This window comes from Oculina patagonica, chromosome 4 (genome assembly GCF_052425735.1).
Source record: "Oculina patagonica isolate OP01 chromosome 4, crgOcupat, whole genome shotgun sequence".
Taxonomy (NCBI): Eukaryota; Metazoa; Cnidaria; class Anthozoa; order Scleractinia; family Oculinidae; genus Oculina; species Oculina patagonica.
The window spans coordinates 31,712,754-31,725,673 of NC_135761.1; the positions used below are offsets into that span (position 1 = coordinate 31,712,754).

General features: G+C 39.8%; 2 protein-coding genes and 1 pseudogene across 3 annotated transcripts; all 3 read right to left on the reverse strand.

The window, feature by feature from the left end:
• Positions 1-1,714: 1,714 nt before the first annotated feature.
• On the reverse strand, positions 1,715-2,716 carry LOC144652160 (zinc finger protein 862-like). The gene has a single exon (XM_078512176.1). It carries the CDS (start codon positions 2,714-2,716, stop codon positions 1,715-1,717), a length of 1,002 nt encoding a protein of 333 aa, XP_078368302.1.
• On the reverse strand, positions 2,716-3,518 carry LOC144652161 (zinc finger protein 862-like; annotated as a pseudogene).
• A 3,650-nt stretch (positions 3,519-7,168) lies between these two features.
• On the reverse strand, positions 7,169-10,235 carry LOC144652320 (uncharacterized). 2 transcript variants are annotated; one of them, XM_078512371.1, is made up of 10 exons: positions 9,619-10,235; positions 9,403-9,432; positions 8,966-8,995; positions 8,799-8,843; positions 8,538-8,582; positions 8,396-8,440; positions 8,233-8,270; positions 8,070-8,114; positions 7,849-7,899; positions 7,292-7,426 (listed from the first exon to the last, which is right to left on the reverse strand). In XM_078512371.1, exons 1-9 carry the CDS (start codon positions 9,713-9,715, stop codon positions 7,855-7,857), a joined length of 420 nt encoding a protein of 139 aa, XP_078368497.1. In that variant the 5' UTR covers positions 9,716-10,235; the 3' UTR covers positions 7,292-7,426; positions 7,849-7,854. The 2 variants fall into 2 exon arrangements, with proteins under 2 accessions (XP_078368498.1, XP_078368497.1); XM_078512372.1 differs by lacking the exons at positions 8,538-8,582; positions 8,799-8,843; positions 8,966-8,995; positions 9,403-9,432; positions 9,619-10,235 and having other exon boundaries at positions 7,169-7,426; positions 8,233-8,277; positions 8,396-8,501.
• Positions 10,236-12,920: the final 2,685 nt, after the last annotated feature.

Consider the following 12,920-nt stretch of genomic DNA (forward strand, 5'->3'; position numbering starts at 1 on the left):
TTCGGAGACGATGTTGTGTCTAATTTCTTTGAGCGTTTTGCTTAGAAAAGCTGCAAGAGGAGGTCATTGCTCTTTATCTTTACTAGAATTTCCGACATTTTCAATTTCTTGGTCGCTTCCGTGCAAAATTTACAAATGAATGATTCAATTATTCGAAACATGATCTTTATCTTTCAATCTTGCGGTGAAGGCATGTCAATCAAATTGAATCATGAAATGTTCACGTGAATATTGGAACCTTACGTCGCCAAGCGTTTATGCGTGAAGCGCATTGACTGTAACACAGCCAGTTTTCACAGTCCAGACTCAGTAATATTACTACCATGCCAATGTAAATACTTTCTCTGGTCCTGTGCTATAATATATACAATAGCCAGTAACTGCATGTAGTCAGGACATAAAGTTTCTGCTTTGTCACTGACTTTGATATTTGATGCGCAGCGTGAGAGATCTAAAATTTAATAACAAACTGTCATTCATGCACGACATGTCAATCAAAAGGTTCCTCGTGAGTCACTTTTGTATTCCATTTTAACGTCCTCCACGAGAGTTTAAATTTCCTCGTCTTCAACTGGTTGTGAAATCTGACTCTCCAAACTATCAACGGTGGCCGCTTTGGTTGTGTTTGAGAAGTTTTCTTTTTAAAGGCCTCGATAGACTTTTGAAGATTTGCTTGGCTCTTCTTTAAGGCAGAGAAAAATTTGTCAAACCTCTTTTCCAAACTTTGCCGATTGGATTCGTTTTCGCGAATATCTTTCGTAAAATTTGGACATTCCTGTTCAACATCAAAGTGTTTTTTTCAGCGTATTTAGATTGCGCGACAGTACGTTATCGTGCCCCTCGCAATCTGTTGTGATAGCAACATCTTTACACAGAATTTCTTTAACCTTTAACTTTAAAAGTTAGGCTTTCAATCAGCTAACTCTTTCAAGGCTGCTGCCTAAGGAAATTTTAAGGGAGCCCTTCGGGCTCCTAAAACTGATAGTTAGGAGCCCAAGTCAAATTTTTAGGAGCCCAGAATAAATTACAGACCTTGGTAAAGTGGAGTGTTTACACGCAATCTCTCGAACCATGTTAAGGGACGCACCATTAGAAAAAAGCGAAGGGGTGAAGGTAATTTTTCCCAAAATAATTGCTGCAAGCAATTAGGGAAACTTGTCTTAAAAAATCCTGCATATATGTGTTTGTGCCAAGAACAAATAATATTGCACAATGTAAAAAAAAATGACAAGTAGACCTTATAAAAAATTCCTGCACCACCCTATGAGACCAACAATTCATTTACAATGAAAATAGCTGGTTAATTTCAACTCAGACCTATTTATTTATCTTTCACATTCGTAGTACTGACAGTGTTTACAACTATGACTGAATGAAATTAAATTGCGTTACAGTCCTTTTAATTCAAACTAAATGGCAATTTTGCAGAAAGACATAAAAGGAACAAATTCTTTTTTTGTAGTTTAAGTCACTACTCTTTTAAAGTTTCAATCAAATCTTCTATAAACATATTTTTATCAATAGAAACCATAATATTCCACATTTGTTTGTAATCATACTAACATCAAAAAACATATTCATATCTGGTGTCAAAAGCTTAATGCAGTTATTGTTCTTTTCTCTCACAGAAATTATCAAGCTGTAAGGGAGTTTGAGTATTCCCCCATTTAAAATTAACAGTCACACTGACATCACAGTTTAAGCACTACAAGGTTCAGTCTTTGGCCTTCGCCCTCTTTAGAGAACTCCAGGTTTTAGCCTCTGGATGCTTCTCAATCCAGTCTTCACGTCGTGTTCTGACACTGTTTTCCCGCCAGTGCTTGACAGCCTTGTCTAGGTGCCCAGATTGAACAAAGGCTTGGACTCTCTCTGACTTGTTCAAGCTGTGATATTTGATTGAAATGCGTAAGTTGTTGTCCAGTGTCCTAGCTGCCAGGCTGGAGCGCTGAATGGTCTTGGTGCGATTCATGGAGCTGAAACCTCGTTCACAAGCTGCAGTAGACAAAGGCCAGGTCAACACAATTTCAGCAATTAATAAAAAGTTCGGAAAATCATCTTTATGTTTTTTGAACAGAACAGAGTAGATGTCATTAGTTTTCTTGTGCTGCATAACACTGACAAGACTCTTTACTCCATGCCACTCATTGTTGACTAACTCTTCGTTAAAACCAGCTTTTTTCAACGGCTCTCGGTATCTGTCAGAGATAACAGAGAGCTGGTCATCAGCATAAAAAGCTAACTCTTCGGGATCTCCAGGCCAGGTATCTGGATCAAACACTGAAGACGCCTTGATCACAGGATCGTTGAATAGGTACTGAAATCGCTCAGATGTGCTTTGACAAACTTCATCTACGACACTCAATTTGACCTTTTGAAACTGGGAAAGATCACTGTCGTCTCTTGTAAGTGCAATATCCCTGAACATCTTGCCACCTCCTACTTCTTTCAGAAAGGCCTTGACCTTTGGACCATCCGACAACTTCATGTTAAGGCACTCCATTTCAAACTTCCGTACTGCTGCAGCTGCAGTTGTTACAGTCAGAAATTCGGCCTGAAACACCTTACTTAAATGCGCAGCTGCCTCTGCAATGTCCCATAGAAAACTTGTGAAGAGCAATCCTTTGAATGATGTCAAGAACTTGACTGAAAATGCTGCTCGTCCCTGCCTGCCACTAGAACCAATGCGCATCTCTTTTGTGTTTTCGCAGTGCATCATTAAAGTTCTGTATCCACGAAACAGTACTCGAAGTGCCGTCTGGAGATGCGGCAGCCACCTAGCTCCAAAAACATTTGTTGGTTTAGAGATCTGGTCATCAAGTACTTCTGCTAACTCCTTTAATTCCCTCAAGGCCTTGGCACTGAAGTGATATTCCTGGTATAAACTGCGAAGGGTATCGCGGACTTTCACAAACTCTGGGAATTTCTCTAAGCACTTGACAACTGCTAATTCAAGTTTGTGCGCTCCACACCAAAAACCCAAAAATGCTGTATTTTCTTGTCTCAACAACCCCACAACGCCATTTTTCTCACCTGTCATTGCGGCACAGCCATCAGTTCCTAAACCGGTGGTTTTCTCTTTCCACGTGACTGGATCGATTTTGGTAACTCTTTGAAAACAAGAATCCACCGCCTCTAAGTAACCTCTTCCAGTTCCAGCCTTAGGTTCTTCAATTCCAAGGTACACAGTTGCTGGTGTTCCAAGTGACTTGTCTTAGTAGCGCACATACATGATTGCTTCCTCAATGACACCATGATCTGTACTTCCATCAATCATTAAGGAGAAAAAATGACAATCCTTTAAGTTTTCTGCGAGATCATCCTTCATGACAGAGCTTATATGGTCAATAAAGTCAGTACATGCAGATCGGCTCAAGTATGTTTCACCTAGCTCTACTCCATTTAATTTTTGGAGTGGGCTTTTTTCTTATGGCCGTTCTAAAGCTATATTAAAGGGTTTTGAATTTTTTCTCTAACTTTTCGTCTTCTTTGTCGTAGAGTTGTTTACAGCACTTATACATTCCAGTGCTTCTTGGGTCCTTAATCGCTTTTTCCGCAGCAATACATTTTTTGTGGTTCAGACTTGCCTCATGCTTCTTGAGGGCTTCAAGTTTATAATTGGTTGTCCTAGTACTCTTTGAAAATTCACTTTCCTTTGATGCAATCGAAGGATGCTTTGAGCATACACCACAATACATGGATGTTACTGCTGACCCCGCTGGTTGTGCATTGGGATAAGGAGCATCAATAATGAGTGGCTGTCCCGTATCTTTTTTTAACATGTTGATATGTACCCAAGGATGAGCCTGAATCCATTTCCACAGAAACGACCTGGTACGTTTCATCTCATACTTCTTACGCTTGTCCATTTGAATTTCATTACAATCATTGTCACTTTTCCTCTCCTTTTTCATCTTCTCCTCTTCTTCAATCTTCTTTTCCTTTTCAGTCCATTATTCATACTTAAGTCTCATTTCATTCTGCGTCTCCCTTTTCTCTTCCATCACTGCGCATGCTTCATCCTCTATCTTCCTCTCATCCTCCATCCTCTTTTCATCCTTTGTTTTCATTCCATTCTGCGGCAACTCCAACTCTGCATCAGTCTTTTTTTTTCTTCATCTCCCTTCCCTCCTCAATCACAGCTTCATCTTCTACCTTCCTCTCATCTTCCGTCTTCTTTTCTTTCTTCGCCTTCAATCCATTCCTGCGGAAACTCCAGCTCACCTTCCATCTTCTTTTCATCCTCCATTGCTTTTTCCTTCTTCATCTTCTTCGTTCTATCATCCTCCACTTTCATTGGCTTACTTTTTGTGTGTGCTTGCTTGCTTCTTTTTTTTTGGAGCAGATGGAAACCAAAAGTCCTCAAGACAAAACGACCTTTTAAGGGGGGGTGCCTTTCTGGTAGGCCCGTCTGAAACTTTTTGGAAGGTTTCTTCTTCGGCATTCTCTTGAAAAAGAGGAACGAAGTGGTTTGGGACATAGATAGCATTTGGGCGGTTGTCCAGTCCGCCTTCCCTTGACCAAAGAATGTAAAAACATTCTTTTTCAGACACCGTTTCTGCCTTGCCACGTGGTTTGACTAGGCCATGTAAGAGAGGGCGGATACCTTCAGCACAATTTGGGTATATTGTAAAGATCGGCCTGCAAATTACTGTCGCAAGTGCCATAATGTGAATTAAAGCGGACCACTGGCCTAACTGGCATCCCCCAATCGCATCGCTCTTCACAGCAGACACACGGCTGCAGCTGCGCTCCCACTCTGCAATTCCTGGTTCTTTAAGGGCAAGTGTAAAAATTGTTACCTCTCCAAAGGGGCAACCAGATTGTTGAGCCTCCCTAAATCTTGGATGGCTTGCGTAGTAAGCAGCATTTTCAAATAACTCAATAACCGTTAAAATGCGAAGAATAATGGAGTATTTTGTTGTACCCACAAGGGAGAGAGAAACAGCATGAAACAGGCAGTTGCCGTCCCCAATAGCTTTACGAGCAATCACGTTAACTGGAACATCAGATGGAATCAAAGACTGTGCAAGTATGTCTTGCTCCAGTTCTCTGTACCTCCGGAAGGACTGATTTAGTTTCAGTTGTTGAGAGTACTTGGCCTTTAAATCGCAACAAAAATCTGGGGTGTTGGGTTTAGGGTTAATTAAGGCTTCTTTCAACGCTTTTAAGTCGTTAATCTGAAAACAAAATAAAGCCAACTTTTTTTAAATCTCCACCCCGCTTCTAGCCAATCTATATAATTATACTTTATAAGATTAATCGATTTAACTTATATTTCCCATTTCGATTCCGTTCTAGCTCAATTTCACCCTACTTCCACTAGTTTTAATTATTGTACTGACCGTTTCATAACTTGATTTTATGGATCGAAGGTAGACCACCGGTAGTACGCAATGCAGCGTTTCCAACAATTTCCACACATATTTCGTTTCGTGCAATTTTTGACCTCCAAATAAAGACTAGTTTTAGTTCAAACATGGACTAATAAATGATAGATAAGTCACCAATGCAATTACTAAATCTAAGTATACATTATGATCGAAAAACTCATTCCTTATCAACATCTTACCGATTACAAGCTTACGGTCTATTGTCAGAAGGCTCTACAGCTACGGTTACGGTTTTTTGGGTTCTATAAATAATAATTTTCTTGAAAGGGTTTCACATCGTTATCAAGATTTTATGTTCAGAAACTTTGTCAGATGGGTTGGTAACGTTACGTTACATACACGGGCGTGTTACATATACGGGCGTGTGACATATACGGGCGATTTCATAGATACCTTTGGTCACGCATTTCACACTACTACCAGTCAGGATGTGACAGTTCTCGTGAACAGCACCCAGAAACAAAACTTAAATGGGTATATTAAGCGCCTACAAGACTGCATATTTCATTCATTCAGTTATTTTCCTCGAAAAATGTTCGAGATTTCGGGAGTTCAAGTAACTCATTAGTAAGAATTTTGAAATGTTCGAGATAGCGGGATCGAGTTTGAGTTTCTGAGGGTTCGAGTTATCGGTATTCCATTGTATATTTAAGCCTCGTTCCGGCAGTTTATCGAAATCGTCCGCATTACCATCTCACCTTTCAGGACATGTAACATATACGGGCGCGCTCAACATCTTTACCCTTTTACTGTCGGAAGATTTCTCTTTCGCTGGGATTCGACTTTCTGTAACTTAAAAATTAGCTAAATGATTCTGTTTTAACTAGAAAGTACTTTTGTGTCCATTTTCATGAAGGGTAAATTTACCTTTCAGGACATGTTACATATACGGGCGCGCTCAACATCTTTACCCTTAAACTGTCGGAAGAATTCTATTTCGCTGAGATTCGACTGTCTGTAACTTAAAAATTATCTAAGTGGTTCTGATTTAACTAGAAAGGACTTTTGTGTCGTTTTTCAGGGAAGGTAAATTTATCTTTCAGGACATGTTACATATACGGGCGCGCTCAACATCTTTACCCTTTTACTGTCGGAAGATTTCTCTTTCGCTGGGATTCGACTTTCTGTAACTTAAAAATTAGCTAAATGATTCTGTTTTAACTAGAAAGGACTTTTGTGTCCATTTTCATGAAGGGTAAATTTACCTTTCAGGACATGTTACATATACGGGCGCGCTCAACATCTTTACCCTTAAACTGTCGGAAGAATTCTATTTCGCTGAGATTCGACTGTCTGTAACTTAAAAATTATCTAAGTGGTTCTGATTTAACTAGAAAGGACTTTTGTGTCGTTTTTCAGGGAAGGTAAATTTACCTTTCAGGACATGTTACATATACGGGCGCGCTCAACATCTTTACCCTTTTACTGTCGGAAGATTTCTCTTTCGCTGGGATTCGACTTTCTGTAACTTAAAAATTAGCTAAATGATTCTGTTTTAACTAGAAAGGACTTTTGTGTCCATTTTCAGGGAAGGTAAATTTACCTTTCAGGACATGTTACATATACGGGCGCGCTCAACATTTTTACCCTTAAGCTGTCGGAAGATTTCTCTTTCGCTGAGATTCGACTGTCTGTAACTTTAAAATTATCTAAGTGGTTCTGATTTAACTAGAAAGGACTTTTGTGTCGTTTTTCAGGGAAGGTAAATTTACCTTTCAGGACATGTTACATATACGGGCGCGCTCATCATCTTTACCCTTTTACTTTACCGCGTTAAACATCTTTACTAGCGGAACATTTCACTTTCGCAGACTGGGTTAATACAAAAACAAGTTGATTTTTTGTTCATTTATTTTAATTAATTTTAATATTGCCGCCAATTGAATAAAAATTATAGTTGTTTACAGCAGTTGGTGGTGTAGGGGTGGGGGATGCTGTCTGAACTTCCTTCGTTCTCTTGCTTGGCCTTTTTCGGCGAGTTTGTGATGGACAATCGGCCTTAACATGACCATACCCTCTGCAGTTGAAGCATCGTCCTGTTATAAGAAACACAAATTGTGAGAATGTTTTTTTAGTCTCTACAGCTGTACTTAATCGAATCTGTGTTACTGTAAGAAAAAAGCTAAGGTGGGAAGGGTAATCTTCCCCCCTCCACCTACCTTGAGGTTCTGTATGTTGTTTTGTAAAACTTTTAGCAACTGATTGTTCATCCCTTTTGGAAATTCAAATTTGTTTGTTTTCGCTTATGTCCATGACATTCACCCTTGTCATGAGATCGTTCAGTTATATTTATATCGTCATGAGGTCTGGCCATTAATTTTACTTTGTTAAAATAGCACAGAAACCTTAATTAAGGAAAGGGTCCCCCCCTATCCCACACTACCCTCACGCCTTTATCCCTTGGACCACGACAAATATGAATTTGTTTGTGGTGAAGGTGGAAATTAAGGGCACTTACTTTTCCTCAAATCCAGGTTGTTGCGCAGGTCATCTTTTGTTCGTCCTTTGCCTGTGGAGTAGATAAAAATTTAGTTTTATACAACCCGAATCTTGATAACTTTAGCTTTCTTTGTCTTTCCATGCAATTGCACCCAATAATTGTCATTTTAATAAAAACGCTCTGCTAGTATGCAGTGTGTATTAATGTTTTATTCCAATCAACCACACATGAATACATACCCCGGTCTCGCCGAGATGGCCTGTCCGCTCTTGTACTCCTATAATCTGCGATACACACAAAAGATAATATAGTATTTAAAAATCTATCTTTCAATACGCTTGGCTAGTATGCAGTGTGTATTAATTAATGTTTTATTCCAATCAACCAAACATGAATACATACCCCGGTCTCGCCAAGATGGCCTGTCCGCTCTTGTACTCCTATAATCTGCGATACACACAAAAGATAATATAGTATTTAAAAATCTATCTTTGAATACGCTTGGGTAGTATGCAGTGTGTATTAATTAATGTTGTCTTCAAATCAACCAAACATGAAAACATACCACAATCTCCCCAAGCTGGCCTTTCAACTTTTGGACGCCTATTATCTATTATACACACAAAAGACACCATGTTATTATTTTCAAAAATATAAACACGCTCGGCAAGTGTGCAGTGTGTGTCAATCTAATTATGAAAACGTACCCCGCTCTCGGCCGGCATGGCTGTCGCCTCTTGGATTCTTATCGTCTGTAACAATCGCACAAGACAAAACGATATTAATAAAAAAAAAACACAGTATTGTTCCGCAGTTTGCCTTGTTTTCTTCTGTTTGCAAATTGAGTTTCATTGCCAATCCCTTTTTTTTTTCAATGATATCGACCTATAAACTGCACGAAAACCACATAGAATTAACACAATATACCGCGATCTACCGCTATACGTTAAACAAACATGAATGCCTACCCCGCTCTTGGCCAGCTGGCGCTTCTTCTCTTGGTCTTCTCCCATCTGTAAAACACACAAACGAGAAAGGAATATTGCTAAGAAAGCCAAAGCATGCTTCACACCTTTCCCCTCTCTTCTCCTGACAAAATATGAGAGACGCTAATGCAAAAGGAGCATTGAATTACCTTGCCAGCCCCGCCTTTTCCTTGATTCGTCTGAAAGTCAAGACAGGGAAATAATAAATATCCTGCTTCGCTGCTGGATTTAACTTGCGACCAGGCTTTCTCTTTTTTCGTGGCGGAAGGAGGGCTACACCGCCGCAAGAAAAATAACGCCTGAGCGCAGATTAGAATAATAGATTGTAACAATTTTTACAGCTTGGAACGCTTTTCACATTGGCATTTGTACTCAAATAGATCTAATTATTTCAGTTATAATTATTATTATTATTATTATTATTATTATTATTATTATTATTATTATTATTATTATTAATTATCATCACAAGACAGCCACATCGGTAATCGATCATCTCTCTCTGTTTTTATTTATAAATGAGGCCAACGATACTTTGATAGACCTCCCGTACGATCAACAGACTATTCGACAATTTTCAACCTACCTTCCAACCATGGCCAGTCTCTTGTCTCATCTGAAAATCAATCATTCACACGTGATAATTATTAATTTAAAAAAAAAGTGGGAATGAACCGTTAGCTTGAGCACCATAAGTCATTTCCTTGGTCATGGCTTATTGGTGTCCTAAATGCGAACATACTATCATATTTCGCACCTAATTTTCTTTTGGATTCAAACAGACAACTAACAAACCACTTACTAACTAAACTATAAGAGATAAGTGAACTTCGCTCATGGGGGTTGACTCGTTCTCCATCCTGATCACGTGGACCAGAAATTCCTGCTTCTAGATCCATTTAACATGAGCACTGTTTTAAACAAAGCACTGTGATCCCTATTACCAAAAAAAAAATGAAAATTATACGGACTTGAATAAAGACACCCCATGCATTTATAAGTAATGATTCGAAACAAAAGTGACATTTCTTCAGCCTGCACTTTTACAAAAAAAGGTTCTTTTCATCTGCTACATGGTTATAGAATGAAATGCGGTCACACTTTCAACAGCAAGTAATAAAATAGTACTCACAACCCAAGGTAACCTTGTAAGAATGCGAAATGGCTTGTAAAGTTTGCTCTGATTGTTTAAACGGAAGCGTTGGTTGACAGCCACTCCACCTTAGAAATTGCAAAATTGGATATGATGAAAGAAACTTTGATTACGCATTATCTCCTGCTCGAAGGCTGTTTGACTTTGACCAGATGCAAACCTAGTCAAATTGTGTGTCAACTGAAATTAAAGTAATAAATAAAAAAATATTCAGGCAAAGAAGGCAAAGAAGGCGGTGAAACAATTATTTTTCTCTGGTAGCAACATTTTTGTTTTAACTGATTATGAAGACAGTTGTGCACATAAAAAAATTTATCTGAAAGAGTCATACACGTATTGTTGACAGTAGGTTACCTGATGCGCCGTCTGTCAGTAGCCGTCTAAAAGGTATGGTGACGTATTTTTGATCCTTTTTCGCAATACCGTCGCCTACGTGAGGTCTACATTTATAGAAGCAATTTCAACATATAGAACCGACGATAGTTTGGACAGTCGACCGATTGATTCAGCCCGAGAAGAAACGTAAAGAGATAATTATTTCTCTGGAAGGTATGTGCAATATTAATTTCAAACAACAGCATTTCAATACTTGTAAACAATCGAGCGCGTGCACTGAGAAAATGGCATCAAATCCATCAATTCAACCGTAATGTGGAAAAGAGTTAATCATTAAAACCTCCACCCCGACAAGAATCTGTAATTTCCGAATGGTAATGCAAGAGCGTAGGTTTTCAATTTTGTGTGTAAGTAGATGTACCTATGGGGGCGTGGGTGATTGGGGACAACCATTTGTTTTCTAGAATCGAATGGATGTAAAAATCTTGTAGGCAATAAAACCAACGGGTTAACCAAGACGCTCTCTACCCATAGACTAATATTAAAGCCATAAAAAATAAATGAACATCAAAAGACGAATATCCCCCCCACCTCCCCCCCCCCTCTCTTCACCACTCAAATAAATGCCAACTGGACTATGTCAATACGTCGCAGCCCGTGAATTTACTCTACGTAGGTAATAAGAGTACCGTATAAGGATAAGCATATGGCGTAATTACGTAGTGGAAAGTGAAATTAGGTGAGGTAACAGAAAACCTTACCTTCTATAATTTATTCATTTATTCAAGGGGTAAAGATCTTTAGAGTTTAAATAACAAGGACAACAGCTTTGTAAAGGCTCTGTAATTCCTGGCTCAACAGGTCAACACAATTTAACTCGTGGTCGATTCTGACTCGAGCGCTGGGCGACCAGGCCTTATTACATAATATCGTTACATCCTCCTCTTTCTTAAATTTAACATGGCACAAGCTCCAAGTGGCAACAAATAAAATAATATAATAATTAAGTCTGTAAAATAAAGAATGAAAGATGTCCACAAAGGCAAATTTAAATGCCCTGCACAAAGTCCATCCTAACATAGAATGAAAATATAACAAACGAATTAAAGATGTCCACAAGGGCAAATTTAACTGCCCTGTGCAAAGTCCATCCTAACATTATTCAAAACGAAAACACAACAAAGTTATAGTTCTGCTTGACTGCACCCCTCAGGGTGGGCAGTAGTCTTTGAAACGGATTGGGGTCCTAATTAAACGCCCTCTGGTGGATCTTCTTTCAGATGGCTGTGGGATCTCTGGCGGCCTTTGAGGGGTCCCTGGTCGCTCTGGAGTTGTGTGGGCAGGTAAAGGCGTGCCTGGCTGAACTGGGTCAATGACTCTCTGGGACTGGTCGTCCGACGGGAGTGACTCATCTGTTTCCTCTACGTGGCTATCGATTGCAGGACTCTCTTGTGTCGCTATCAAATCCTTTCTGTTTCTCCTGTATCTCTTCCCTTCGATGACAACTTCATAGGATCTTGGCGCAACTTCCTGGAAGCATGTTGCTTTCTTCCACAGCTTTTTTCGATCTTTTGGATCTGGCTTCATTCTAACTATATCTCCAGGTTTGAGCTCTTTTAGTCGTTTGGCCCCTCTGTTGTAGTAATGTGCTTGTTTCTCCCTTTTCTTTGTTAAGAGTTTCTTGACAGGCTTTGGAAGTTTGGGTTTCAATAATCTTGCTGAAGTTGGGAGGAGAATCCTGGTTCTCCTTCCCATCAGCCTCTGTACTGGGGAGGAATCGAGCCCTTCGGTTGGAGTGTTCCTCCAGTCGAGAAGAGCCAGGTAGGGATCCTTGTGGTCTAACTTTGCTTTCTTGAGGATTCGTTTGGCCGTGTTAACTGCATTCTCGACTTTTCCGTTTGATCGAGCATGGTAAGGAGAGGAAGTGATATGCTCGAAGTCCCATTCTTGAGAAAATGTTTTGAAATCTGATGAAGAGAATTTAGAACCATTATCACTTCTGACTGTGTTGGGGATGCCGTGCCTGGCAAACTGCGATTTCAGACTTGTAATAACTGATGAAGCTTTCGTATCGGACAGGGCTCGTAACTCAAAGAAGTTGGAGTAGTCATCCACTATAATGACATACTCTGTCTTATCCAGTGTAAACAGATCCACCGCAACCTTTGACCAGGGCCTGTCGGGTACTTTCTGTGGCATGAGGGGCTCTTTGGGTTGTTCCATGCGAAGTGAATTGCATGTCCCGCAAGAAGAGACACAGTCCCTGATGGCTGAAGTCATTCCAGGCCAATACAGGATTTCCCTTGCTCGCCGAAGGCAGCCCTCAATGCCAATGTGGCTTGCATGGATTTTCTTTAGCATCTCAGATCTCATAGCTGCTGGTACTACGACTCTGTTCCCTCTGAAGAGTATTTCATCTTGTACTGTCAGTTCATCTCGGTAAGAGTAATATGCACGGATTTCTGAAGGGACTGCTTCTCTTCTCTCTGGCCACCCCAGCTCAATAGTCTGCTTCAGCTGTTGCAGGACTACATCATCCTTTGTTTTCTGTTGAAATTCTGCGAGACGTTCTCTGGTCACAGCAAGATGTTTGGTCATGTCGACTCCTTCTACAG